Consider the following 27,712-nt stretch of genomic DNA (forward strand, 5'->3'; position numbering starts at 1 on the left):
GGCTGTCGGTGAAGCGTCTGCCTTCGGCTCAGGTCCATGATCCCGAGGATCCTGATTGGAGCCCCACATTAGAAGCTCCCTGCTCCACTGGGAGCCTGCTTCTCTCTCCTCTGCTCTCCGCGCCCACTCCGTGCTCTCCCCTTCTCCGCTCAAAACCTCTCTCCTCTACTCTCTCTCTCTCTAATATAAAATCTTAAAAAAACATATAGGACATAAGCGCTCCGGCAGTGCTTGAGGTCGAAATGCATAGCAAAAAGAATAAGATATGAGCACCAATTCAGGAAAAAACCACAGCAGAACAAAGCCAGGAGAAAGGAAAGTAGAAAAAGGAAATCACAAAAAGACAGCATAAATTAATGAGGAAATGGAAAAAGAAAGATCAATAAAGCCAAAGTTTGTTCTCTGAAATTAGCAAAATAAACCAGTCTAGCAGAATGAAAGGAGAGAAATGTACAGCTAAGCGTCCTAGGATGGAAAGAGGGATATACACGAATACAGCTTTAGCCCGCGTCAAGTGATACAGTGTAAAAAACTTGGGGAGCTTGAACATCTGTGAATCTGTGCTTCTAAAGAAACACCATGAAAATGACAGCAAGGGAATGACAAGTGTAAAAAGAGGAACAAGTTCACCACAGAAAATAAGAGGAGTGCCTACAGAGAATGTTTTAGAAGGTGGGAAAAGAGGTGGAGGAGCACTAAGGCTGATGTGGGAGACCAGAGCAGGGGCGCCTGGGTGGCTCAGCTTGCGTTACGCATCTGCCTTTTGGCTCAGGGCATGATCCCGGAGTCACGGGATCGGAAGCCCCACATCGGGAGTCGCTGCTCCACAGGGAGCCTGTCACACCTCCTCTCCCACTCCCTCTGCTTTGTGTTCCCTCTCTTGCTGGCTGTCTCTATCTCTGTCAAATAAATAAATAAAATCTTAAAAAAAAAAAAAAGAGGAGACAGAGCAAACTTTCCAACAGCAGGGAGGAGGCAGCCAGGAGCAGGGAGCTAGCAGCTTGCACAAGAGCTGGAAGCTTTTTGGATATCTCAGAAAATATGGCGTATGGTGGTGGGGGTGCACAGGAGAAGTTGATGGAAAAATCTGTGTAAGAAGCTGCTAGATCACACACACACACACACACAAGAAACTGCTAGATGTTCACATCTCTGCCCCACCTCTTGTAGAAGGCCAGACCTTACTGTCCATCAGAGTTAGAACAGAAGTTCTGTGGAACTGCAGGGCACCTGGGCGGAGCGGTTGGTTAAGCACCTGACTCTTGGTTCCGGCTCAGATTGTGATCTCAGGATCATGGGATCGAGCCCTGTGTCGGACTCCACGATCGTCAGTGCAGAGTCTGCTTAAACTTCTCCTTCCCCGTCTGCCCCTTCCTCTCTATCTCTCTCTATATGTAATAAAGAAATCTTTTAAGAAGAAGAAGAAGGAGAAGGAGAAGGAGAAGGAGAGGAGGTCTGTGGAAATGTAATCAAAGTCAAGGTGATATCCTTTTATTCCCAGTGATTGGCAGAAATGAAAAAGTCTGACGATCCGGTTAGCATTGATATGGAGCAGCAGAATTTCACATACACAGCTTGGGGGAGGGCAGTACTCTGGAAGCTGGTATAACCACTTTGGAAAACAATCTGGCATTATCTAGTAAGAATTCGAAGATGTACATGTTTATGACCTAACAGTGTCACTCTGGGCACATCCTAGAGAAGGTCGTTTACAATAAAAACCCAGATCACATGTACAAATAATTCACTGACAGCATTGTTTACAATGCACCAGAGGACAAAAAACAAGCCATCTTCTCTGTATAATTCCAATTCTAATTACATGGGCTGCCGAAGCAAGCACGCCACAATTAAGTGGGTAGCAGTATGGCTGAAGAGCAGCATCAACTTGAGTTATGGCACAAATATAATGTAGATAAAGCAACAAGTTAGAGGAACATATATCTGCTTTGATCATTTATACTTAAGTTCAAAGGATGCCAAAACTAACTAACATTGTTTAGGGATAATGCATATTTGGGAAGTATAAAGAAAAACAAGGAAAGGGTAGCTGTGGCCTCTGTTGAGGGGAAAGGAGAAACACAGGGACCAGAAGACTAGATGCGGTGATCCAGCTGATGGCAGGAACACAGGTGTAGTGCTTTATGGTCATTATCTAGACAATTCGTCCGCTGTGTGCTCTCATGTATGCATGTGGTTGAATCAGATGAACCTGCCATTTTTATGGGTCAAAATAGCTGGCGACTAAGCAGTGTCATCTGCCTTTTTGGCCTTGAGAATTTCCCAGTGAAATAAAACCAAAGACTTTTATGCTAATAAGTGTAACTGTGATGAAATAGGCATGCTCCTAAGAAAATATTGTTAAAGTTAACCAAGGTTGGGCGCCTGGGTGCCACAGCAGTTAAGCGTCTGCCTTCGGCTCAGGGGAGGCGTGATCCTGGCGTTGTGGGATCGAGCCCCACATCCAGGCTCCTCTGCTATGAGCCTGCTTCTTCCTCTCCCTCCCCCTGCTTGTGTTTCCCTCTCTCGCTGGCTGACTCTATCTCTGTCAAATAAATAAATAATCTTCAAAAAAATGGCTTAACAAAGGACACCTGGGTGGCTCAGTCAGTTGAAGAGCGTCTGCCTTTTTGGCTCGGGTCATGATCCTGGGGTCCTGGGATGGAGTCCTGAGCTGGAGGAGCTCACTTGCTCGGCGGAGAGCCTGCCTACTCTGCCGGGGCGCTCCCCCTGCTTGTAGCTCTCTCCCTCTCCTGACAAATAAAATCTTTTTAAAAAAAAAAAAACTAACTCAAAACTAGAAAAACTCATCCAAAAGATTCATATGGAATCTCAAAAGGGACCCCAAATAACCAAAACAATTCTGAAAAGGAAAGCACAAATTTGGAGAAGTCACACTTCTGAATTTCAAAACCTGTTGCAAAGCTACAGGAACCAAGGCTGGTGTGGTACCGGCATGAAGACAGACAAACAGACCTATAGAACAGGTAGAAACCCAGAAATCCCGGTGTAGCATGGTCAAATGACCTTTGACAAGGGTGCCAAGACCATTCAATGGGGAAAGGACGATCTTCGCAACAAATGGTGTAGGGACAACTGGCAGCCACATGCAAAAATTAGGTGGACGTATCTTATCATATACAAAAATCAACTCCAACTTCACTTAAAGGCCTAAACATAAGACCTAAAACTATAAAACTCCACAGAAGAAAACATAGGAAAGCATCATGACATTGGACTTGGCGTGAAGCTTCTTGGAAGTGACACACCAAAAACACAGGCAACAAAGAAGCAAAAAGTAGACAAAATGAGAACCTTCAGTGCATCCAAGGACCATGCAATCCAGCAGTGCAAGACCCTATGGGATGGGAGAAAATATCTGCAAATCATACAGCTGAAGGCTTAACATCAGAATACATAAGAACTCCTATAACTCAACAACAACAAAAATCAAAATTGCCCAATTTTTAATTGGGCAAAAGGGCTGGAAGTAGACTTTACTCCAGGAGAAGTGACATACAAATGGCCAAAAAGTATATGCAAAGGCGGCTCAACATCACTAATCATCCAGAAATGTAAATCAAAACCACAATAGGAATATGGCACCACCATTAGGATGATTACTATTTAAAAAAGAACAGAAAGGGGGCGCCTGGGTGGCTGGTGGTTAGCGTCTGCCTTCGGCTCAGGGGGCGTGATCCCAGCGTTGCTGGGATCGGAGCCCCACATCGGGCTCCTTCGCTATGAGCCTGCTTCTTCCTCTCCTCCCCTGCTTGTGTTCCCTCTCTGCATGGCTGTCTCTATCTCTGTCGAGATAAATAAATAAAATAAAATCTTAAAAAAAAAAAGAAAAAAGAACAGAAAGGGGGCTCTGCGTGGTGCATTCGAGTTGAACATCTGACTCTTGGTTTCAGCTCAGGTCATGATCCCAGGGCTGTGAGGGGAGTCTGCTTAGGGGATTCTCTCTCTGCCCCATGCATGCTCTCACTCTCTCTCCCATAAAATAAATAAATCTCAAAAAAAAAAAACCCCAGAAAATATCACATGTTGGCAAGGATGTAAAGAAGTTGGAAAACTTGTGCAGTGTTGAGAATGATAAAGCGGTGCAAATTGTCAGGAAGCAGTATGGAGGTTCCTGAAAACACTTAAAATACAACTGCCTTATCGTCCAGCAATCCTACTTATGGGATATATATATATATATATATATATATATATGCTATACTATCTTTATATATATATATATCAAAAAAATTAATAAGGAGATATTTGTGGGTTTTTTGGGTTTTTTAGATTTTTACTTAAATTTAGTTAATTAACATGCAGTGTATCATTAGTTTCAGGGGTAGAATTTAGTGATTCATCAGTTGCATATAACACCCAGTGTTCATGAATATCACGTGCCCTCCTTAATGTCCATCACCCAGTTATCCTATCCTCCCACCCACCTCCCTTCCAGCAGCCCTCATTTTGTTTCCTAGAGTTAGAGTATCTCTTATGGGGGATGCCTGGGTGGCTCAGTCAATTCAGCCATTGCCTTCCAGCTCAGGTCTTGATCCCAGGGTCTTGGAGAGCTGAGTCTGAATCAGGCTCCTTGCTCAGTGGGGAGCCTGCTTCTCCCACCTGCTGCTCCCTGCTTGTCCAACTCTCTCTCTCTCTGACAAATAAAATCTTTAAAAAAAAAAAAAAAGAGTCTCTTATGGTTTGTTTCCCTCTCTGATTTCATCTTATTTTATTTTTCCCTCCCTTCCCTTATGATTCTGTTTTGTTTCTTAAATTCCACATGAGTGAAATCATATAATTGACTTTCTCTGATTGACTTATTTCGCTTAGCATAATACCCTCTACTTCCATCCGCATCCTTGCAAGCGGCAAGATGTCATTTGTTGATGGCTGAGTAGTATTCCATTCTGTGTGTGTGTGTGTGTGTGTGTGTGTGTGTGTGTGTGTGTGTGTACCACACCTTCTTTATCCATTCATCTGTCGATGGACATCTGGGCTCTTTCCATAGTTTGATTATTGTGCACATTGCTGCTATAAACATTGGGGCACAGGTGCCCCTTCAGATCACTATGTTTGTCTCTTTGTGGTAAATACCCAGTAATTGCAATTGCTGAATGGTAGAGACCAGTTCTATTTTTAACTTTTGAGGAACTGCCATGCCCACTGTTTTTCCAGAGTAATGCACCGGCTTGCATTCCCACCAGCACAGTGTAGAGGGCTCCCCTTTCTCTGCATCACCACTTCCAGCATCTGTTGTTTCTAAGTTGTTGATTTTAGCCATTCTGACTTGTGTGAGGTATTATCTCTGGTTTTTGATTTACTTGTTTCCCTGATGCCCAGGTATGTTGAGCATTTTCTCATGTGTCCTTGGCCCTTTGTAGGTCTTCTTTGGAGAAATGTCTGTTCATGTCTTCCTGACCATTTCTTGACTGAATTATTTGTTTTGGGTGTTGAGTTTGATAAGTTCTTTATAGATTTTTGGATACTAGCCTTTATCTGATAAGACATTTGCAAATATGTTCTCGCATTCTGTCGGTTGTCTTTTGGTTTTGTTGACTGTTTCCTTTGCTGTGCAGAAGCTTTTTTATCTTGATGAAGTCCCAATAGTTCATTTTTGCCTTTTGTTTTCCTTGCCTTTGAAGACGTGTCTGGCCAGAAGTAGCTGTGGCCGAGGTCACAGAGGTTGCTGCCTGTGTTCTGCTCTAGGTTTTGGATGGATTCCTGTCTCACATTTAGGTCTTTCACCCATTTGGGTTTATTTTTGTGTGTATGGTGTAAGAAAGTGATACAGTTTTTCATTCTTCTGCATGTGGCTGTCTAAATTTCCTAACAGCATTTGTTAAAGAAGACTGTCTTTTTCCATTTGATATTCTTTTTCCTGCTTGGTCAAGAGTAGTTGACCGTAGAGCCGAGGTTCATTTCTGGCTTCTCTATTCTGTTCCATTGATCTATGTATCTGTTTTTGTGCCAGTACCATGCGGTCTTGATGACTACAGCTTTGTAATATAGCTTGAAGTCAATTTGATGCCGCAACTTTGTTTCTTTTTCAACATTCCTTTGGCTGTTTTTATTCCAACTTTGTGAAAACTGCTGATGCTATTTTGACAGGGATTGCATTGAACATGTAGAATTGAAAGCAGAGATACTTATATCAGTTCACAGCAGCAATATTCACAATAGCCAACCCGAGCATCCCATCGACTGATGAATGGTTGAACAAAATGTGGTCCTATCCATATAATGGAATATTATTCTTTCTGGAAAGCAAGGAAATCCTGCCATTTGCTGCTACAACATGGATGACCGAGGACATTATGCCAAGTGAAGAAGCCAGTCACAAATGACAAATACTGTATGATTCCACTTCTCTGTAGTATCTAAAGTTGTCAAATTCATAAAAATGGAAAGTAAAATGATAGGTGCCAAGGGCTGGAGGAGGGGGCCAAAGGCGAAAGTTTCGCAAGACCGAAAAGTTCTGAAGATCTGTTTCATAACAGTATAAGCATCTGCACTACTGAACTGTACACTTAAAAAGGTCAGGATGGGGAAATTGGCGCTGTGATGAATTTCTTACCACAAAAAAATTGACTCAGAAAAACAGAGAAGGCCTGAACAGTCCCATAATTATTAAAGAAATTGGATCAGTAGTTTTAAAATGTATGGATAGGGAGGCGCCTGGGTGGCACAGCGGTTAAAGTCTGCCTTTGGCTCAGGGGCGTGATCCGGCGTTGCGGGATCGAGCCCCACATCGAAAACTCCTCTGCTGGCAGGCCCTGCTTCTTTCCTCTCCCACTCCCCTGTATGTGTGTTCCCTCTCTACGCTGGCTGTCTCTATCTCTGTTGAATAAATAAATAAAATCTTTAAAAAAATAAATAAAATGTATGGATAGAGTGGCAAGAGACTGAAAACCAAGGTTTGGCAGATGAATTCTATCAGATCTTCAGAAATGAATAACCCCTCTGTATCGGATAAATTGTTCCAAGGAACGAAAAAGAAAAAAAAACACTCTCTCAACACATTTTATGATGTCTCTATTCCAAAAACTCAGCAAGGAGTAATACAAGGCAGAAAGAAAGAGAGGGGAGGGAAGGGAGGAGAAAGAAGGGAGGAAAGAAGGGAGGGAGAAGGGAGGAGGGAAGGAGAAAGAAAAGAAAAGAAAGAAAGAAAGAAAGAAAAAGAAAGAAAGAAAAGAAAAGAAGGAAGGAAGAAAGGAAGGAAGGAAGGAAGGAAGAAGGAAGGAAGAAAAAGAAGAAACAAAGGCAAGCCAATCCAGAACTATATATGAAGAAAATGCGCCATGACGAGTTAAGTTTAGCCCAGAAAATGCAAAGGTGGTTTAACATTGAAAATCAATTAATGCAATTTTGCCATGTAATGGATGAGAGGAAGAAACTCCTGGCCACCATCTCAGTGCACTTCAAGGGGAAAATTATTTGATAAATTCCACACATAAGAAGCTAGGACTGACAGAGAACGTCCTTACTCTCATAAATGTGTCTACCAACATAATCTTAAGGCACTATGCCCAACGGGTAAACATTGAGAACCATTTCCTTTGCTTTTTTTTTTTTTTTTTTTTTTTTTTTTTGCCTTTTAAAAGCTTATTTATTGATTTGAGAAGCTCGCGCCTTGCAGCGAGGTGGGGGAGGGAGAAGCAGACCCCCTCTGAGCAGGAGCCCATGTGGCTCGACTGCTTGACTTCGGGGCTCTCAGGACCCCAGGATCGTGACCTGAGTTGAAAGCAGGCGTTGAGATTCACTGAGAACACCAAAGGCGCCCCTCCCTTTGCTCTCTTTCGGTGTTGTACTATCCAGGAAAGTAAGTGAAAAAAAAAACAAACAACTTTGTGGCTAAGTTCATCAGAGATATTAGGTCTGTCATTCTCCTTTGATGGGCTCTTTGTCTGGTTTTTGGGATCAGGGTAATCCTGGCCTCATAAGGTGAGTTTGGAAGTTTTCCGCTGCATTTCTATTTTTTAAACAGTTTCAGAGAAGAATAGGTATTATTCTTCTTTAAATGTTCAGCCAATTCTGCTGGGAGGCCACCTGACCCTGGACTCTTGTTTTTTGGGAGGGTTTTGGTTACCGTTTCAATTTCCTTGCTGGCTATTGTGGTCGTTTCAGATTGTCCTATTTCTTCTGTGTTTCAGTCTTGAATAGTTTATAAGTGTCCAGGAAGGCATCCATTTCTTCCAGATTGCCTGAGGTTTATTGGCATATAGCTGTTGGTAATACATTCTAATAATTGCTTCTATTTCCTTGGTATTGATTGTAGATTTTCTCCCCGCTTTCCATTCATGATTTTATTAATTTGGGTCCTTTCTGCTTTTTTTCTTTTGGGTAAGTCTGGCCACAAGGTTTGTCGATCTTATTAACTCTTTCAAAAGAACCAGCTTCTAGTTTCATTGATCTGTTCTACTGTTCTTCTAGTTTTTATTTTCATTGATTTCTGCTCTAACCTTTATTATTTCTCTTCTCTTGCTTGGTTTAGGCTTTTATTTGCTGTTCCTTCTCCAGATCCTTTAGGTGGGTTAGCTTTTTGCATTTTGGGATTTTTCTAAGTTTTTTGAGAGAGTCTTGGATGGCTATGTACTTCCCTCTAAGGAGAACTTTTGCAGTATCCCATGGGTTCTGAACCGATGTGTTTTCATTTTTCCATAGGTTTGCATAAACTGTTTAAGCTCCTCTTTAATTTCCTGGTTGACCCCATTCATTCTTCAGCAGGATGCTTTTTTAACCTCAAGTGTTTGGGTTCTTTTCAAATTTCTCCTTGTGGTTTTAGTTCCAGTTTCAATGCATTGTGGTCTGAAAATGCGCGGGGAATAATCTCAACCTTTTTGGTATCAGTTGAGACATGATTTATGACACGGTATGTGATTAGTCTGGAGAAAGTTCTGTGTGCACGTGAGAAGAATGAATATTCTGTTGTTTTAGGATGGAATGTTCTGTGTATATATCTCACGAAGTCCATCTGGTCCAATGTGTTCTTGAGAGCTCTTCTTTCTTTGTTGATCTTCTGCTTAGATGATCTGTCTACTGCACTGTGAGTGGAGTGTTGAAGTCTCCTACTATTAATGTATTACTATCAATATGATTTTTATTTTGGTTATTAGTTGGTTTATGTAGTTGGCTGCTCCCATGTTGGGGGCAGAGAAGATGACCCCCTAATTGTTAGATTTTCTTGTTGGATAGACCCTGTAAGTATGATATAGTATCCTCTACATCTCTTGCACAGTCTTCGGTTTAAATCTAATCTGTCTGATAAATTGCTAGCTTTTCTTTTGAGGTCCGTTGGCATGATAAATGGTTCTCCATCCCTTCACTTTCAGTCTGTAGGTTCTTTAGTTTCAAAATGAGTCTCTTGTAGACAGCATATGGATGGGTCCTGCTTTTTATCCAATTTGAAACCTTGTGCCTTTTGATGGGAGCATTCAGCCCATTCACATTGAGAGTAGCTATACACAAAGATAAACTCAAATGGATGAAAGACCTAACGTGAGACAGGAATCCATCAAAATCCTAAAGAACAAGAACATAGGCAGTAACCTCTTTGACATTGGCCACAGCAATTTCCTTTCAAGACATGTCTCTAAAGGCAAAGGGAAACAAAAGCAAAAATGAACTTCTGGGACTTCATCAAGAAAAAAGCTTCTGCACAGCAAAGGGAAACAGTCAGCAAAACTGAAACACAACCCATGGAATGGGGAAGATATTTGCAAATGACATTACGGATAAAGGGCTAGTATCCAAGATCTATAAAGAACTTCTCAAACTCAACACCCAAAAAACAAATAATCCAGTCAAGAAATGGTCAGGAGACATGAACAGACACTTCTCCAAAGAAGACATACAAATGGCTAACAGACACATGAAAAGAATGTTCAATATCACTGGACATCAGGAAATACAAATCAAAACCACAATAAAGATACCACCTTATGCCAGTTAGAATGGCAAAAAATAAGACAAGACAGGGAAAAAAACAAGTGTTGTTGCCAAAGATGCAGAGAAAGGGGAGCCACTCTTACACTGTTGGTGGGAATAAAAACTGGTGCAGCCATACTGGAAAACAGTATGGAGGTTCCACTCAAGACATTAAAAATAGAGCTACCCACAACCTTTAGCAATTGCACTACTAGGTATTTACTCAAAAGTACAGATGTAGTGAAAAGAAGGGGCACATGCCGCAATGTTCATAGCAGCATTGTCCACCATAGCCAAACTGTGGAGGGACCTGAGATGCCCTTCCAACAGATGACTGGATTAAGAAGATGTGGTTTATATATGCAATGGACTATTACTCAGCCATCAGAAAAGGATGATTTCCCAACATTTGCATCAATTTGGATGGAACTGGAGGGGGATTATGCTAAGTGAAATAAGTCAAGCAGAGAAAAAGACAATTATTATATGGTTTCACTCATATGTGGAACATAAGGAAATAGTGCGGAGGACCACAGGGGAAGGGAGGGAAAACTGAATGGGAAGAAATCAAGAGAGGGAGACAAACAAAAGACTCTGGACTCTGGAAAACAAACTGAAGATTACAGAAGGGGCAGGGGGTGGGGGAGGTATAATCAGGTGGTGGGTATTAAGGAGGGTACATGTGGTGATGAGCACTGGGTGTTATCCACAACAAATGAATCATTAAATACTACATAAAAAACTAATGATGTATTATATGTCAGCTAATTGAACATAATAAGAAAAAAAGAAACTAGATAAAAGGATGGAAAAGAAGAAACAGGAGAATAGTCATTGGTGGCAGATGAGATGATTGTGTAAGTAGAAAAAGGGACATAGGGTCTCCTGAGTGGCTCAGTCGGTTAACATCTACCTTTGGCTCAGGTCATGATCCCAGGGAGTCCTGGGATCGAGCCACATTGGGCTCCCTGCTCCGGGGAGTCTGCTTCTCCTCTGCCTGCTACTCCTGCTTGTGCTCTCTCTCTCTATCAAATGAATAAATAAATAATCTTTTAAAGAGAGAGGAAGAGAATCCACAAAAGGAATCCCAAAAGAATCATTAGACTTTATACCAGTGACACAGTCAGAAGGTCATGGAGAGAGAAAGAAGACGAGACAGCAATTTATCGTAAGTACAACAAATGAGGTGCCAGTCCTCTGGGAAACAATGTATATAAGGATCTTGTAAAGAGAGAAGCACATTATGTTCATAGATGGGAAACAATATTTTAAGAGATAGGTAGTCTCCAAAATGATTCAGAATTCAACAAAACCTCTATTTACCCCTTCAAGAAATCCCAACAGACTTTCCCAGAACTTGACAAGCTGTTTCTTCAAGTTTTAGGAAAACTAGGAGCCCTAGAATAGGCAAGAGATAATTTTGAAAGGTATGAGAAGGAGAAACAAACCAAGGGAAGAGAAGCAAGGAGAAGGAAGGAGAAAGAGAAGAAAATTAAGCTTTAAAAACTTTCGTAAAGTGTAACGGGGGCATACAAAGACACCAAGGGACCCAGAAGAGAGAGCTGCCTGGCCTCCTACGCCTGGGACAGGGAGGAACACTTCGTCTGACCAAGGAGCTCAGCGCACCTCAGTGACTGGATAGGCTGACCACTAGGGCTAGGATGACAGCCCCTCACGTGGAAAAAGGAAAAGCAACATAACCCCTACCTCACATCACCCGCACAAACCCATTCCAGATGGATCGAAGAGTCCTCGAACATGAAAACCTATTAAATATTTAGAAAAGAGACCCGGGAGACAATTTCTATATGGTCTCGGGTAGGGGAGGATTTCACAAAGCAAGACAAAAAAGGACAAAAGCATAAAGAATGATAAACGCTTAGTTATATCTAAATTAGACTTACTTGTTCCCAACGGCGCCATAAGCAAACTGAGAACAAGTCACGGGCATGGAGAGAACACATAACACACCAGTACCCCAGTATCCAGGACATATAAAGAATCCCTCAAGATAGTAGGGAAAAGACAACCTAAATCAAGAATTGTGGCCAAGACCTGTTTCCAGGCATTTTTGCAGAGAAAAGGAAACATGAAGCTCGGCTCGAAACATAAAGAAGTTCCCTGCTGGTAGTCGAAGGGACGCCATTTGTTAAAAGCCCAGCAAGGCATCGCCATCTCAAACCCCACAGTATCGACAGGAAGGACTAAGGCAAAGCCTAAGTGTAAGTATTGGTGAAGTTGCGGAGAGCAGAAATAAATGTCTGTGCGGTTCCTGCCAGCCCAGGACACCAGCAGCAGCTTGATCCCTCCACGCCCGGCAGACTCAAAGTGCACACTGGCGGTGACCCAGTGAGCCTCTTTCCAGCATCTAGGACCCTTGCACTCCACGTAAGCAGTCAGTGTCAGCACAGCACCCCTGGTGTTCGAGGCCGCGCTTGAGGCCGCCTCCCACCTCTTCCAAGGACACTGATAAGTGGGTGATCTGTGAGCATCGGTGTGAGTACATCTCCAAGGGCTGTGGTGAGGGGAATAATTTATTTTTCTTCTGTGGAAGGTAGGAGAAAAATGTTCTCCCTGATGAGCTTGAGATGTCTGTCTTTCCTGAGGTTGCCAGGGACATATGTGTGTGTTAGCTGTAGAGGTGGACGGACGGATAGGGTTGGGGAGACAGGGTCAGCTGCCCTATGGGGTTGCTAAGGGACAGTCCTTCCAGTCTATTGTCCAGGGGGGTCCTCCACCACCCCTCCCCCCACATTGTGCCACCCCAGCAACCTGCCCCTCCTGGAGCTTCTAGATCCACTCACGGCCCCTTCTTGGCCCCTTGGAGGTACATGGATGGAGGGAGCAGTCACATCTATATTCACATCTCCTGGGCCTTCCCAGGCGCTGGGGTGCTCACCTCCTGGACACCGCTGGTCTCCCTTTCAAGCCCCCTCTAGCGGCCCACACCGGTCCCAGTGCTCCAGCCACCCTGGGCGGGCCTCTCACTAAGACCCCAGCAACTCCATTGGCCGTCTCCTCTATCCTTATGGACCTCTCCCAGTCCTCCCATCCTTCCACTCCCCACCCCCTCCACTGGCACCCCTGCCCTGCAGGGACGTGCCCCCAGCAGAAGGGCCAGGAGTCTCCTGGATTCTCTTGCCTCCATTGCCTCCTGCCCCCACCCAACCACGAGGTCTCCAGGATTCTGCCCCTTCACCCAGGGCCACCAGCTTACACTTGTCCAAATTCAAAGCTATTTACAAGGTCATGGTGACATAAGTTCAGGTTCTCCCTGATTTGGCTCCACCTCCGCACCCACCAGCCAAGTCTGTGCTCCAGGCAGGAGAAAGCACACCTGGGCAGGCATGTCTGCAGGCCATCTCCCTCTGCCCAGTGCCTGCCTTGGTTTATAGTTCAGGAGCCACGTGGCCTGATGGTTAAGTGCAGGGCCTGCAGTTGATAACGGCTGGCACTAACTGGCCATGCAATTTTTGTGCAGGTTTCCCTAACCTCCGTGCCTCCAGTTTCCCCACCTGTGAACTGCAGGAAATAACTATAACCTCTCCGGGGGTCATCCGAAGAATTGTTCAAGTTAACATGAGAACACTTAGACCAGCCTTGGTTGTCAGGAAGATACCAGTAGAGGCAGAACTTTGTGTGGTTCAAGGTCAGCTTAAATATGCCTTTTCTCTGTGAAGCTCTCCCGAGACTTGGCTCCTCCTTGAGGTACCTCACTGTGTCCTTTGGAGATGGGCTCTTCTGGCAGTGGAGCCTCATCTGTTGGCAAATAGTTCCGCCCTGAGGCCCCCGGAGACTCTTGGATCAGGTGGCTGTGGGCTTTGTCTCTGAATGGCGCCGCAAGGCGCAGCGGAAGAGCTACGGAGATGTCCCCCTACCCACCCAATGGGAGGGCGCGCCCGCTCTCACCTGCTCCAGCCAGGTGCCCACGGCCAGCCCTCCGGCATTGTGCCCACCATGGCCGGCAGAGGGGCAGCAGCGCCCGCCCTGCACCATCAGGCAAATGGGCCGGGCGGGGAGGAGGCTTTAAGGCAGCCGGCCGGCACCGCCAGGATAAGTCGGGTTGGGCACTTGGGTGCATTGTGGGGGAGGAGGCCGGGGGGCTCTGCTGGGACACACTTCTGGCACTGCCAGCGCTGCTCTCAGCCCCGGCCAGCGGCCCACCAGGTAGGCGAGAAGGAACTGGGGCTGGTGAGGGAGTTAGCCGGGGGTGCAAGGGCTGGGCCGTGGGGCACCACCTTGGGAGGCGTGCTGGGACCTGGGAGAAGCCAAGGGTCTGCAGAGCCACCTAGCCCCGATAGGGCAGAGGCCCTCAGGCACCAGTCAGGCCCTGAGACAGCTCCTGATGCCTTAGGGACGTGCTACCCTGAGGCCATGGCCCGGAGCTGGGAGGAGGACCCCAGGTTTCTAACCCCAAATGGGAAAAAGAAAGCTGGGGGGGCGCTGAAACCGGAGCTCAGGGGTAAGGGAAGAGAGGCCCGCGGCTCCCCCGCGCGGCAGCCACCCAGCCGGCCCAGCCAGGTGGCGGTGAGCCCCCACTGCTGCCACCTTGCCCTGGAGCCAGAGCCTGCGCTGGAGCCTGCGCCTGCTGCCACGGTGCACGATGGAGCGGGAACCCCCAGCCCGAGTGCACTGCCCCTGCCCCACAGGCCGGGGCCCCAGCTCTGCCAGCACCGCATGCAGATGGTGCCCCTGTGAGGCTGGCAGGAGAGCCAGCTGCCAGTTGCCACTCCTTCCCCCGTCAGCACCCCCATGCACGGAGGGAGCCCCGAGGCCCATCGTAGGGTGGTGTTTCCCTGGACGAGGAGAAGGGAACAGCCGGCAACCAGTTGCCCCACCCGTCCTGTGCATCCTCAGCAGCACCCTCCCCTGGCACCTCCCATGGCCATCCAGGCTGTACCTGGCCGCGACTTTGCGAGCCCCTGGGGTGGGGCTGGATGGAGACGAATTACCGCTTGCTCTCTGGCCAGTCTTATTCCAGGCCAAGGGGTGGAGGTAGAAGGTCTCCCCGGACGGGCTGTCTTTGTCCAGCACCTCCCTGCCCCCAGTCTGGACAAAGGCCGAGGCATTGGGGGCCAGGAGGACGGCACTTCAGCCGGGCACCAAGGCTACTAAGGCTGAGGCTGGCTGCAGGGGGCTCAGCACCCTGACCTTCCGTGGGGGCTCGCGACACCCTGTGCCCTTCACAGGGACCCGGGAGAGGGAGGACACAGAGAAGGAGCCCGCTGGCTGGCACGGGGTAGAATTGGGGTAAGGCTTTGTGTGTGGGTCTCATTTTTCTGGCTAGAAGAAACCCTGTCCTTTGTCCCCAGGTCTAGGGGGTGTCTCTCTGGGGGTGAAATTGGCAAGGGAGAGCCCCTGGCCAGAACAGCCCGGAGTGGGGGGTAAGAGCACCAAGATGGAGTCCCTGGCGAGGGCCTGTGGACAGGCATTGTTGGGGTGGAGACGGGCTGCCTTGGCCCAGCCGCACTGACAAAGCTGCCAGCGTGGCGAGAGCCCAGCCTCCAGGCCCACTTGCCCCCGCCCGGCCTCTCTCCCGGGGCCAAGGCTCAACGGTCTCCCTCCACTCCAGGACAATGCCCCCATAACCGTCTTGTGCCCGTCGCCACTGCCCACCAGACCCCAGCTGAACAGAGGAGATGTGCTTCCCTCGGTGCCACACTGCCCAGGAGACCCTCTGTTTGCTCCCCTCCGAGGCGTAAGTGCCCGGGGCCCCATCTACAGGGTGTCCCCAGGAAGGAGCAAGGCAAGGCAAGCCAAGCAGTCCAGGAGCCTGGGCCTGGGGCCCCAGATGCTGTCCCTCTACCCCCTCAGCCACACCCCAGACATTGCTGCTGATATCCTGGGTCTAGAGGAAATGCCCTGTCCCCAAGCCAGGCCTGACCTTCCCCTGTCTGTGTCCCTGAGATAAGGGGGGCTTGGCGGCCTTCCTTGGGGCTCTGCCTCCAGCTGGCACACCCGCCCGCGGCCCAGCCTGGCGTCTCCAGCTGCCAAGCTGCAGGCACCGAGGACAGTGGGCCTGCTCACAGCAGCCGCGTGTGCCCACATGCCGGGCTCACTTGAGACCCCTAGCTCAACCGAGGGCCTGGCTTCTGTCCCCTTCTGCCAGTGTGGGGTCTCTTTCTGTGCCTCTCTCGCCACAATCACGTGGTAGCCAGCTGGGGCCGAGGTTGCTGAGAGTGGGGTGAAAAAGGGGACATGCAGCAGGGAGCCCCCACTCGGGAGCGCTTTTTCTGGAGGCTTGGGGCCCCACACAATGGCCCATGGCTTGAATAACTGTAGTCTGAGCTCTGAATGGCTGCATGTGGGTAGGTCGAGTGCCCAGCCGCCTTTAGCTTCCTCCCGACTGCCCTCTCCTCCAGTCAGGCTCTCTTTTCTCTCATGCCTCCCTTCAAGCACCCCCAGGGGCTGGGGCCCTACAGACCAGGGAACAGACCTCCCCTCCCCCCACCCCCACACCTTGTGTTGTCTCTTGGTGCCCCCACTGCCTCCCCCAACCCCCACTCTGTCTGGCTTTCGGGTCTCCCCCAGCCCCTGCTCTGACCACCTCCCGGCCCTCTGCGACCTGCCCTCACTCTTCTGCCCTGGAGTTCTCTGGCTGCCTCAGTTTCTCCCTGGCTTTCTCTCCCTCCCCAGCAACTCCTTCTCCACGCTTCTGCCAGGGTCCCTCTTTACAGCTGGCTGCCTGCCTGGGGCGATTTTCTCCCCCTGCCCTTGATGTCCCTTGTGCTTATGGGTGTCCCCCCTTGCCTTGCGGTGGCCTTGTGTCTCTTCATCGTTGGGTGGCAGGCACAGGATCCCTGTGACATGGCTTCCACCAGCGTCCCTTCTCCTACCTCCTTGTCTTCGTCCTTGTCCTTGCCCCCTTCCCCCTCACCTGGGTGCTGCCCATCCACTGCCTCCCCCCATCTCCCCCCCCATCGGCACCACCTGCTTCTCCCCCTGCATGGCCCTCCTCTCCTGCCCTTTCCTGTCTCTGTCACTGCTCCTCCTTCAACAATCCCTGGACGCATAAAAAGTAGGAGATAAAAGCAATTCTCCTTGGGCACACATGTGCCCCCACCCACCTTCTCCCCATCCCTTGGATACTCTCTCTCTCTCTGTGTCTCTGCTTCTTTCTCTCCGTCTCCCTCTGTCTCTTTCTCTGTCCCTCTCCCTCCCTTTCTATCTGTCGCTCTTCTGGATTCTTCCTCCCTCCTCCCTCCGGTGCTCTCTCTCCACCCCTCTTCCACGCCCAGGCCTCACTTGGCTCTGTTCCCCCCACCCCAGGTGCCCGTGATGGCTCCCCGGTGCCCCTTCAGTCCCCGCCTCCTGCCCATGCTGCTGCTGCTGTGCCTGCCGCTGCCCCTGACTCGGGCCCATCGCTTCTCCGCACCCAACACCACCTTCAACCACTTGGCTCTGGAGCCGGGCCGTGGCACGCTCTTCGTCGGGGCGGTGAACCGTCTCTTCCAGCTCAGCCCCGAGCTCCGGCTCGAGGCAGTGGCTGTCACCGGCCCTGTCTTCGACAGTCCCGACTGCGTGCCCTTCCGGGACCCGGCCGACTGCCCGCAGGCCCGGCTCACCGACAACACCAATCAGCTGCTCCTGGTGAGCCCCCAGACCGGGGAGCTCGTGGCCTGCGGGCAGGCGCGCCAGGGCGTGTGCGAGAAGCGGTGCCTCGAGGACGTGGCGCAGGTGCTGTACCAGGCCGAGGAGCCCGGGGACGGGCAGTTCGTGGCCGCCAACGCCCCGGGAGTTGCCACGGTGGGCCTGGTGGTGCAGGCGCCGGGCCGGGACCTCCTGCTGGTGGCCAGAGGCCTGGCGGGCAAGCTGTCGGGCGGGGTGCCACCCCTGACCGTGCGCCAACTGGCCGGGCCGCAGCCCTTCTCCAGCGAGGGCCTGGGCCGCCTCGTGGTGGGCGACTTCTCCGACTACAACAACAGCTACGTGGGGGCCTTCGCCAGCACCCGCTCCGCCTACTTCGTCTTCCGCCGCCGCGGGGCCCGGGCGCAGGCCGAGAGTACCGCTCCTACGTGGCCCGGGTCTGCCTGGGGGACCCCAACCTGTACTCCTACGTGGAGGTGCCCCTCGCCTGCCGGGGCCAGGGCCTCATCCGGGCCGCCTTCCTCACGCCAAGCGCGTTGCTGGGGGCGTTCGCCGCAGGCCCCGGCGGGGCCCGGGCGGCGCTGTGCGCCTTTCCCCTGGCTGAGCTGGACGGGAGCATGGAGCACGCACGGCGCCTTTGCTACACAGCCGGCGGCCGGGGCCCGGGTGGCGTGGAGGAAGCCGCCGTGGAGTACGGAGTCACATCGCGCTGCGTCGCCCTGCCCGCTGTGAGTGGCCCCTCGCCCCCTCGGCTTTGCCAGCCACGATCCTGAGGCGGCTCCTGCCGTCCCTCTCGTCCCTCTGACCACTCTGCCCTGGGCCCCCCAGGGCTCTCTGGCCCTGCCCTCCAGCCTCGACTCGCTCTGGGCCCCCAGGGAAGGTACCTCCCACCTCTCGCTGGGACTGATTCTCCCCTCCCTGCCCATCCAGGACTCCCCGGAGTCATACCCCTGCGGTGATGAGCACACCCCCAGCCCCATTGCGGGCCGCCAGCCCCTGGTGGCCGAGCCCGTGCTGCAGCTGAGACAGCCCATCAGTGCCGTGCCCAGCCTCCCAGCGGACGGAGCTGTCGCTTTTCCTGGGGGACACCCAGGGTCAGCTGCATAAGGTAAGGTGAAGGGGCTGCCCTGGTCCTGGACCCCTGACACCCAGGCGTCTATGCTGCGGGGCACGGCCCAGCTTCCTTGCTGGCTTGACTGGGTGTGGGCCTGCTGCTGCGGCTCGGGAAGCCCCGGGTACCTTCCACCTCTCGGGCTGTGTCACGCTGGCAGGTTGAAAGGCCGTGTCGCACGGATGGCTGGCCAGGTGCCAGCTCCTGGGGCTCTAGTGCGCATGACTTGGGGATGACTTCCCAGGAGGCTCCCGGGCGGCCCCATTTCTCCAGCCAATAGCGGAAGCTGACCGGTCCAAGGTGGGCAGGAATGCCACGGGGTAGGGGTGGGTAGTGCCTGGTCCCAGAGCCAGCCTGGCCCCAGGGTCTTTCCGAGAGGCAAGTCTTGCCTCCTCCCTGACCACTTGTCTCCCTGCAGCTGCCCTCCTGCCCAGAGTGGCTGGGTAGGCCGGAGAAATGGGGGAGGGGAGGTAAAGCAGAACTCTTGGGGAGCCTGCCCACCCTCCATGGCATGTACGGCCTCCTGGTCAGCAGGAGGAGAGCTGGCTCTATGGGACAGAGATGTTCCCTGGGAGTCCCAACCAAGAGGATGGCACGTGCCCTGGTGTCGTACCTGTGGCCATCTTGACAGCAGGCCTTGTCGTCCCTCCAGGTCTTTCTCAATGGCTCCCAAGGCCAGGTGTACCACTCCCAGCAAGTGGGGCCTCTGGGCTCAGCCATCAGCCCAGACCTGCTAATGTAGACACAGCAGTGGCGAAAGCCACCTCTATGTCCTGACTGCCCAGCAGGTGAGGCTTGTCCCCCAGGGGTGGGAGTGGGGGTCCACATGAACCACGAGTCCCTGCACCCACTGCGTCTGTCCCTCACTGCCCATCAGGTGGATCGGTACCCGTGGCAGCCTGTCCCCAGTTTCCTGACTGTACCAGCTGCCTTCAGGCCCAGGACCCACTGTGGCTGGTCCCAAAGATCCTCCAGGGCAGGTAGGCACCAGGACCTGTGCCCAGACTTCGGCCAGCAGGTGGTGTGTGCAGGGAGGCGCACACCTGAAAGCAGTCCTGGGCCTGCCGGGAGAATATTTCGGCAGCTTCCTGATGGCGTGGAGGGTGCCGAGGCCGCCGTGGAGTCCCTCCACCCCGCCCCATAGGCCAGAGCTGCTCCCTTCTCATTTCAGCCCACGGTCCAACCACGATCGCCTCTCCCAGGTGTTCCTGGCCCGCTTCAGCTCCGGGAACCGTTATGGCAACCCTCCCCTCCGCCAGCAGTGGCCCCCTCTTACGGGTGAGTCAAAAGGCAAAGCCCGCACTTTGGCCACTAAGCCTATCTGCTTGGCCCCTTCCTCTCGAGCACGGTCCCTTTCCCTCACTCCCATCCCCACCCACGCCAGCTGGGCCATCCTCCCCAACCCTCTTGCCACCAATCACCTGGGGGCACAGGGGACCCGCGCTGGTGACAATGAACCCCTGCCCCACAGGTGTACCCGGGGACCAATGTGGGCGGAGCAGCCCAGGCGAACCAGTGGCTGTGGAGCTATGAGGACAGCCACTGCCCACATGTCCAGAGCTTGCTTTTGACCCACCGCCCCCAGCCAGGGCTGGGGGCCAGGTGAGCTGCCTGCCACTGCCTGCCCATGGGGGCTGCCCATAAGCTAACTCCCTGTCCTTTCCCTCCTCTCCCTGCTGCCTCTGCTCCTACCCCCCACTCTGCTAGCTCCTACATCTCCTTTGCTGAGACATACCACATCCCCCCTACCAAAAGAGCCCTGCCTGCTCTGTTTTCTCCTTGCATGTGTCCCAGGTCACCTTGTCTGTCTGGCTGCCCACCCTGGCCATGGATGAATACTTCCATTGTGCCTTTGGGGACTACGACAGCTTGGCTCACGTGGAAGGGCCCACGCTATCCTGTGTCACCCCTCCCCAAGACCAGCTGCCGCTTAACCTCAGGCACAGGTGGGGGCCCCTGGGGCAGGGGCTGGGGGCTGGAGCGGGGCTGGGAGGCAGGAGCCATGTGACCCGCCCTGCCACCGCCATCTCCTCCCAGACCACATCACGTTGCCTGGCCCTTATGTTTGAGGATGTGTGTGGCTGCCACCAGCACTCCTTCTACGACTGCAGTGCTGTCCAGGCCTTGCGGTGGCTGCCCGTGAGTGCTGGGCTTCCGCTGCTGGAGTAGGGGTGGCGACCCCTGTGGTACCCAGCCTGAGCCGCCCCTGCCCCTCCGATTTGCCGCGCTTGTGTGTGGAGGAGGCAGCCTCTGGCGGTGCCACTGGTGTCCCCTGGAAGCAGCCGCTGTGTGTGCACGGGGAGGCACTGCCCGGGCGAGGGGACTGTCTACAGCACCCAGGAGGTGAATTTGGGCCCGGCCCCCAACCGCTGCTGCAGACCCGCCACGCTATGCACCCACTGCCGGAAGCCCCTCAGCTACACCGAAGGGCTAAAGGGGGTCTCCTCTCCCAGGTGGATGTCAGGTGCGTGGCCCGGGGAGGCCCCACGTGTCCCCAGGTGGAGGAGCCTGGCAGTCCCTTCCTGGTGCCCGTGGGCTGGGAGAGCACGTTTGGCCCTGCGTGTGAGAATCTTCAGCATTTTGGAGTAAGCAGGGGATGGGGATGGTGGGGGTGTGGCTGACTGCGTCCAGGGTCGAAATGGCGTCCACTCCCGGGAGCCCGCCTGCCTCTACTACTGCTGACACGGAGTTGCCCGGAGAACCGAAGGAGGCTGCCGACTCTCTGGAAGAAGATGACCGGGGGCGTGGAAGCCTGCCACTGCCAGGCCCAGCAGGTATGTGCCCACCCCCCACATCCTCACCTGCCACCAGATGCTTTCCGCAGCTTTCAGATGCCCCCCCACACTCCTTGCCTCTCCCGGGTTGTTCCACAAGCCATTAGTGTCCTGTCATCACTCACAAGAGGCGAGGCAGGCCCCCGGGCATGCCCAGCGGTTTATGGCACCTGGTCTCTGCCTAGGTTTGCAATCTGGTGGGAGAGCGTGGGCACTGAACCAATGGTACCTGGGAGGAGTGGCCTGTGGTGGAACAGGGGTCAGAGGTTGTCCTGGGAGCCCGGCCTGGCCCCACCTCACCCACAGTTCCGCCCCTCAAGGCCCAGCAAGGAGATCCCGATGCCCATCTACGTCACACCGGGGCAAGGGTCAGCGGCTGGACAAGTGCGCACACTCTCTATGTCTGGTGAGCTTGGGCGGCAGGGCAGGTAGGACAAAGGGGCGTGAGGGGAGAGGCCTCCAGCCCTGCCTGACCTTCCCTAGTGACCCTGTACGACTGCGCCGTGGGCCACCCCGACTGCAGCCACTGCCAGGCCGCCAATGGGAGCCTGGGCTGTGTGTAGTGCAGCCACGGCCAGCCTACCTGTCGCTATGGTCCTCTGTGCCCGGGGCCGTGGAGCTGCTGTGTCCCACTCACAGCATTGACACAGTGAGCTGGCCACTCCCTCATGGCTGGCTTTCACTTCACTCCATACACACTTTGCCCCCCCCACCCTGTCCAACTCTACCTAAAGTGAGACAGCCTACTTAGGCCCCCCCAAGCCCAGGTTCTGGCCCACATCTCAGGCTGGTGGCTGATTTGGTGCGCCCACTACAAGAGTGGATGTGGGTTTGGGAGACTCCATCATCGTCCTTCCCTGCTGCAGATCGGGCCAGGCTGGGCCCCTGAGGTGGCTTGGCCTCTACGGGGCTCCGACCTGGGCAGGGACTTTGCTGAGGTTCAAGATGCCGTGAAGGAGGCCGGCCGCCCCTGCAACCCTGAGCCCTCTCTCACTTACCTCTGCCGGTGGGGGCATCCGAGCTGCCGGGGCTGAGGATGCCCTCCCAGGGAAGTCCTCAGAGAATGGCTACCCAGAGACAAGGGAGCTTACCGGCAAAAGTGCGGGCAGATTAAAGCCAAAAAGGAAGACAAGCCAGGGGAGGGAAGAAGAATTAAAGAAGCTGGCGAGAGGGTGGGGGTGAGGGGGTTCTGGGCCGAGTGTGGCTGGCAGGTGGCGCCATAGGCTCACGAAAGAGACGGGCCTGGTCACGGGGCAGCCCCTGAGCAGCTCCTGGGCTCCATTCCCCCAAGTTGTGTGCGTGATCCACCACTTCTTGCGTACCACAGGGCCCAATCAAGTAGCCATTAAAATTACGGCCTGCACCTTGAGCATTTTCAACCCAACTTTCACCTACCAGGTCGGGTGCCCACCAGGGTGGTCCCCATGCAGGTATAGTAGGAGGGGAGGGCAGGGGAAACCCTGGTGAGGATTTCAAAGTTGGCCTAGGGGTAGCAGGAGAGCTGCCACAGGTACAGGAGGAAAACCATGTGATCTGAGAGTGATCATCACGGCCGAGTGGAGGATGGACTAGGGGCAGCAGAGCGACCGTGGAAGGGCGGGAGGAGGGCGGTGGAGGCAGCCAGTGCGGCTGAGGCTGGCAAGGGACGGGAGACTGGAAACAGGGGCGCTGCCTCAGGCACTGGCACGGCCAGGGAAGCAGTGGGAGGCAGGGGCAAGGTAGCATCAATCCTGCAGCACCCCAAGTTGGCAGGATCTCAGGGTTTAGAGCTCAGGGCCTACAGGAGGTGTAAACCGTGACGAGGAGGGAGGAGGCGTCCTGAGGAGCAGAGAGGGAGGCAGTGAGGAGAGAAGGCCCCCTCGCAGGGCAGAGGAGAGCTGTGAGGAGCTTCCGGGAGGAAGGTGTGGTCTCTGGCCCATGGGATCAGAAACCATTTTTCACTGGAGGCACCGGAACTAGGTGATAAGTGCCAGACTGCTCTGTCCCTCAGGGACCCCATCCTGCTGAGCCTGAGTCCCCGGTGGGGCCCCCCCGGAAGGCGGTGCCCCCTCACTATAGGGCAGCACCTCCAGACAGGGAGGCAACATCCGGAGTGCCTTTGTGGGTGGACAGCCCTGTCCCCTATGTGAGTATCTCTCCTCCGGTCCCAAGCTGCTGGCTGGCCAGCTGGGGGAGGCCGCCCCCTGTGGGCCTCGTTATCCTCGTGTACGGGGGCGAAGTGGACTCGAAGGCCCCATCCAAGTCCGAGAGAAATGGTCCCTGTGCCCGCCCCTACTGGTCCTTGCCCTCGTGGAGGGAGGCAGCGTGGGTCCCTGGTGTGGTAGCCAGGCCCAGGCTAGAGCCCAAGATGCCAGACCCCTCCCCACCCCGCAGCCGGGAGCCGGTGTGTCCTGAGGCCATTGTGTGCCACACCATGTCCCAGGCCAGCCCTGGAGAAGCTGTGGTTCGGGTGGTCTTCGGCCACGCCCAGCGCACGCTGCTCGGCAGCCCCTTCCGGTACACTGCCAACCCCCAGCTGGTGGAGGCGGAGCCCAGTGTCAGCTTCCGGGGGTGAGGACCTAGGCCGCTCCGGGCGGCCCGTGCTCCCGGCTGGGGAGGGGGGCTGGGCCCGGCTGCCTGCTACCCCCGCCGCGGCTCACCGCTATCCCGACGCAGGGGCGGGCGGCTGATGCGGGTCAGGGGCACGGGCCTGGACGTGGTGCGGCAGCCCCTGCTGTCTGTGTGGCTGGAGGCCGCGGCCGACATGCGGGCGGCGGGGGCCCAGCCCCAGGACCCAACCCCGAGGAGGAGCTGTGGGGCCCCCCTGCCGCAGCCCCCGGGCTTGTATCCCCCGTACACGAGGGGATAACGAGGCCCACAGGGGCTACCCCCAGCTGACAGCCAGCAGCTTGGGACCGGGAGGAGAGATACTCACATAGGACAGGGCTGTCCACCCACAAAGGCACTGATGTTGCCTCCTGTCTGGAGGTGCTGCCCGTGTATAGTGAGGGGGGTACCCCCTGCCTGGGGGCCCCACCGGGGACTCAGGCTCAGCAGGATGGGGTCCTGAGGGACAGAGCAGTCTGGCACTTACTCACCTAGGTTCCGGTGCCTCCAGTGAGGCACCGGGGTTTGATCCCATGGGCCACAGAGGACCACACCTTCCTCCCGGAAGCCTCACAGCTCTCCTCTGCCCTGCGAGGGGGCTCTTCTCTCCTCACTGCCTCTCTGCCCCTCAGGACGGCCTCCTCCTCCGTCACGGCTTACACCTCCCAGGCCCCCTGAGCTCTAAACCCTGAGATCCAGTCGCCAACTTGGGGTGCTGCAGGACTTCTGATGCTACCTTGCCCCTGCCTCCCACTGCTTCCTGGCTTCGGCTAGTGCCTGGAGGCGTCCCTGCTCTCCCTCAGTCCCCACCCTTGCCAGCCTGCCGCACTGGCTGCTTCCACCGCCCTCCTCCCGCCTCCTTCCACGGTCGTTCTGCTGCCCCTAGTCCATCCTCCACTCGGCCGCCGGGATGATCACTCAGATCACATGGTTTTCCTCCTGTACCTGTGGCAGCTCTTCCTGCTACCCCTAGGCCAACTTTGAAATCCTCACCTAGGTTTCCCTCCTGCCCCTCCCTCCTACTATACCCTGCATGGGGACCACCCTGGGGTGGGCACTGACCTGGTAGGTGAAATGCTGGGTTGAAATGCCTGGTGGCCGATTCTTAATGGCTACTTGGATTGGCCCTGTGGTGCCGTTGGGGGCGGGGGATGTCACGCACACAATCCTGGGGAATGGAGGCCCAGGAGCTGCTCAGGGCTCCCGTGGACCAGGCCCGTCTTCAGTAGGAGCTATGCGCCACCTGCCAGCCACTGCCCAGAACCCCCACCCCCCACCCCTCTCGCTGAGTACAAAGTGTGGAGTGTCGGAAGAGAGCGGATTTCTTCTGGGTTGTTCCAAAGGGGAGGGAGGTTTGTACTTGGATGGAAGCGCAGCATCTTCTAATGATGAGAGTTTCTGACAATGGGCATGGCCAGAAGGTACTGCTCTCCCTGAACCGGAAATGACGCCTAAATGTAGACGTCCTAATTTTGGATTCCTTCTGGATATAAGAAGGTGCCCTGGGTTATGATCTCACTGTTCTAGATCGAGCCTCCCTCGCCATGCTCTCAGTGCGACTCTGCTTGGAGAGTATCTCCCTCTGCCCCTCCCCCACTCGAGGCATGCTCGCTCTTTCTCTCTCTCTCTCTCTCATAAATAGATACATATCTTTAAAAAGGTTTCTTTTAATGAAAAAAAAAGAATTAAAAAAAAAAAAAAAAAGAAAAAGAAGGCACCCTGGCCTGGCAGGAAAGAGGCATAATAATAAGGCAGAGCTGAGGGCCACGTTGGGCCGGGTGGCCCCTCGGGCCCGGCTTCCCTCCAAGCTGAGCGCGGGCATGCTCTCGCCCCTCTCGGCCCATGCGGAGTCTTTGGGACCCTGCTGGCCCCTCTCAGGCCTCTCAGGCAGGAAAGTGAATGAGTTCCGCAGCCAGCCTCTGGGCAGCCTGAGGGGAGTCCAGTCTCAGGGCTGTAGCCCTGCTCACATGCTGGGTCTACCAGAGTCCCCTGTGTGCTGCATGCTTTCTCCCTGGGTGTCCGTTGGGCCTTCATGCCCTCGAGCATGTCCGCTTGCCAGCGCGTGACTCTTGGCCGGGATGGATACATCTGGGCACCTGTTCTTGTGCTGGGTAGAGGTGACAGGAGGGGGGGCAGGAAGTGATGAGCAGCTATGGAGGGAGGAAAGAAGGATGCATGAGGGAGGGGACAAATGAGAGGGCATGGTATAGGCTGTGGACACTTGGGAGCTTAAGTGGGAAGTGCAGGGGAGGAGGGGAGAGAAGACCCTCCAGAAGGAGAAGGGGTTCAAACACAGGGTCATAGAATCGGTCCTATTACCACCAAGACCTACCCTCACCCACCCACACAAGCCACCCACCCCACATCCCCTGCCACCCCCACCCCGGTGCACAAAGGCCACCCTCACACAACACTCTACTCACACCTCTGTGCCTGTTCCCACGTGTGCCCACACTCAAGCATGCCCTCTGCCCTCACCCCTCCCACCCTCATGGGCACCCCCTTCCCACACCCCCAACCCCTTGCTTCTATGGCAGTGTTTCTTCTACCGGGCTCCTCAGCCCCCGCAGCTGCTCCACAGAAGGCGCCCTGGCCTCCACTCAGCACCGCAGGCCTGGGCGGGTTCCTCACCCTCCCGGGCCCCACTCTGCTTCAATGCGTGACATGCTTGCACAGAGCGCTCGGAACACATCCCGGCGGAGTGGCCGGTGAGCCGGCCAGAGCTGCTGTTACTGCAAAGGTCACTTTCTCCCGCAGACCTGGCGCCCCCAGCCCGGGAGCTTATCCTCTGCCCCTCCAGGTGAGCGGCAGCAGGAGCTGCCCAGCTGGCCTCCCTGCCGCCGGCTGCCCTCCGTGGCGTGCAACTGTTTTGAAATATTTCGGCACATAAAAGTATTGCTCATCAGTTTGGCATCGGGCACATACTGCCGCCCACCCGGAAGCGCTTGGCCTGTTGGCCTCAGCATTTTTTCCCTTAAAAAGACCCGCAAGCGTTGAAGCCACCGCGTTCACGCCATCCTTCGGCCCCATTCCTTTCCTCTCCTCACGAAGGGATTTGGGCTTGGTCCTCTGACGCTGCGGTTTTCTCGTGCGCTCCTGGAGCTTCCGTATACCACACATACGTAACACAGCACGAAGCCAATGCATTCTGCCAACGGTGGGTCCTGCGCTAGCTTCCAGTGCTGCGGGAAGACGATGCTTCTGTGAGCGCCGGTTTTCCTACTCTGTGTCAGTTTGTATTTTCTTAGTGTTTTGTTGGAATTTTTTATAGACTATTCTGGATAATCCTTATCAGTTCTATGCATTGAAGGATCCTCTCTTAGCCTGTCTTGTCTTTTTCACTCATGCTTGTCCTTTGTTCGAATGTGCAGTAGGAATGTGTTTAAGTTTTACCTTTTAACATAGTCAAATGTATGCCTTTTTCCATTCTTTTTTTATAATAATATATTTTTTATTCTATTATGTTAGTCACCATACAGTACATCCCTAGTTTTTTATGTAAACCATGATTCATTACGCGGCGTATAACGCTTGCCCATTGTTTATATCTTAAGAATTCTCTATTCCAACATCATGGACATTGTTCTCTCACGCCCAAGGTAGGCAGTTTTGCTTTGTCCATTTAAATTTTGATCCTTTTGGGATTGTTTGTCATCAGGGGCTTGGAGTGGTGGCAGCAAGGGAGGGATGTGGGTAGCAGGAGTGGGTCTTGGGTATTTTGGTGGGG

At 53.5% G+C, this 27,712-nt stretch overlaps 1 protein-coding gene across 1 annotated transcript in view; it reads right to left on the reverse strand.

Annotated features, from left to right (window-relative positions):
• PLXNB3 (plexin B3) overlaps window positions 1–27,712 on the reverse strand; it is an 87,246-nt gene that overhangs the window by 6,042 nt on the left and 53,492 nt on the right. Inside the window, exons 23-24 of the mRNA XM_040629481.1 lie at window positions 25,048–25,153; window positions 24,314–24,444 (exon numbers count right to left, since the gene is read on the reverse strand). Coding sequence (XP_040485415.1) covers window positions 24,314–24,444; window positions 25,048–25,153 — 237 coding nt within the window. The remainder of the gene's footprint in view (window positions 1–24,313; window positions 24,445–25,047; window positions 25,154–27,712) is intronic.

This window comes from Ursus maritimus, assembly GCF_017311325.1.
Source record: "Ursus maritimus isolate PB19 chromosome X unlocalized genomic scaffold, ASM1731132v1 scaffold_X1, whole genome shotgun sequence".
In the NCBI taxonomy this organism is placed as follows: Eukaryota; Metazoa; Chordata; class Mammalia; order Carnivora; family Ursidae; genus Ursus; species Ursus maritimus.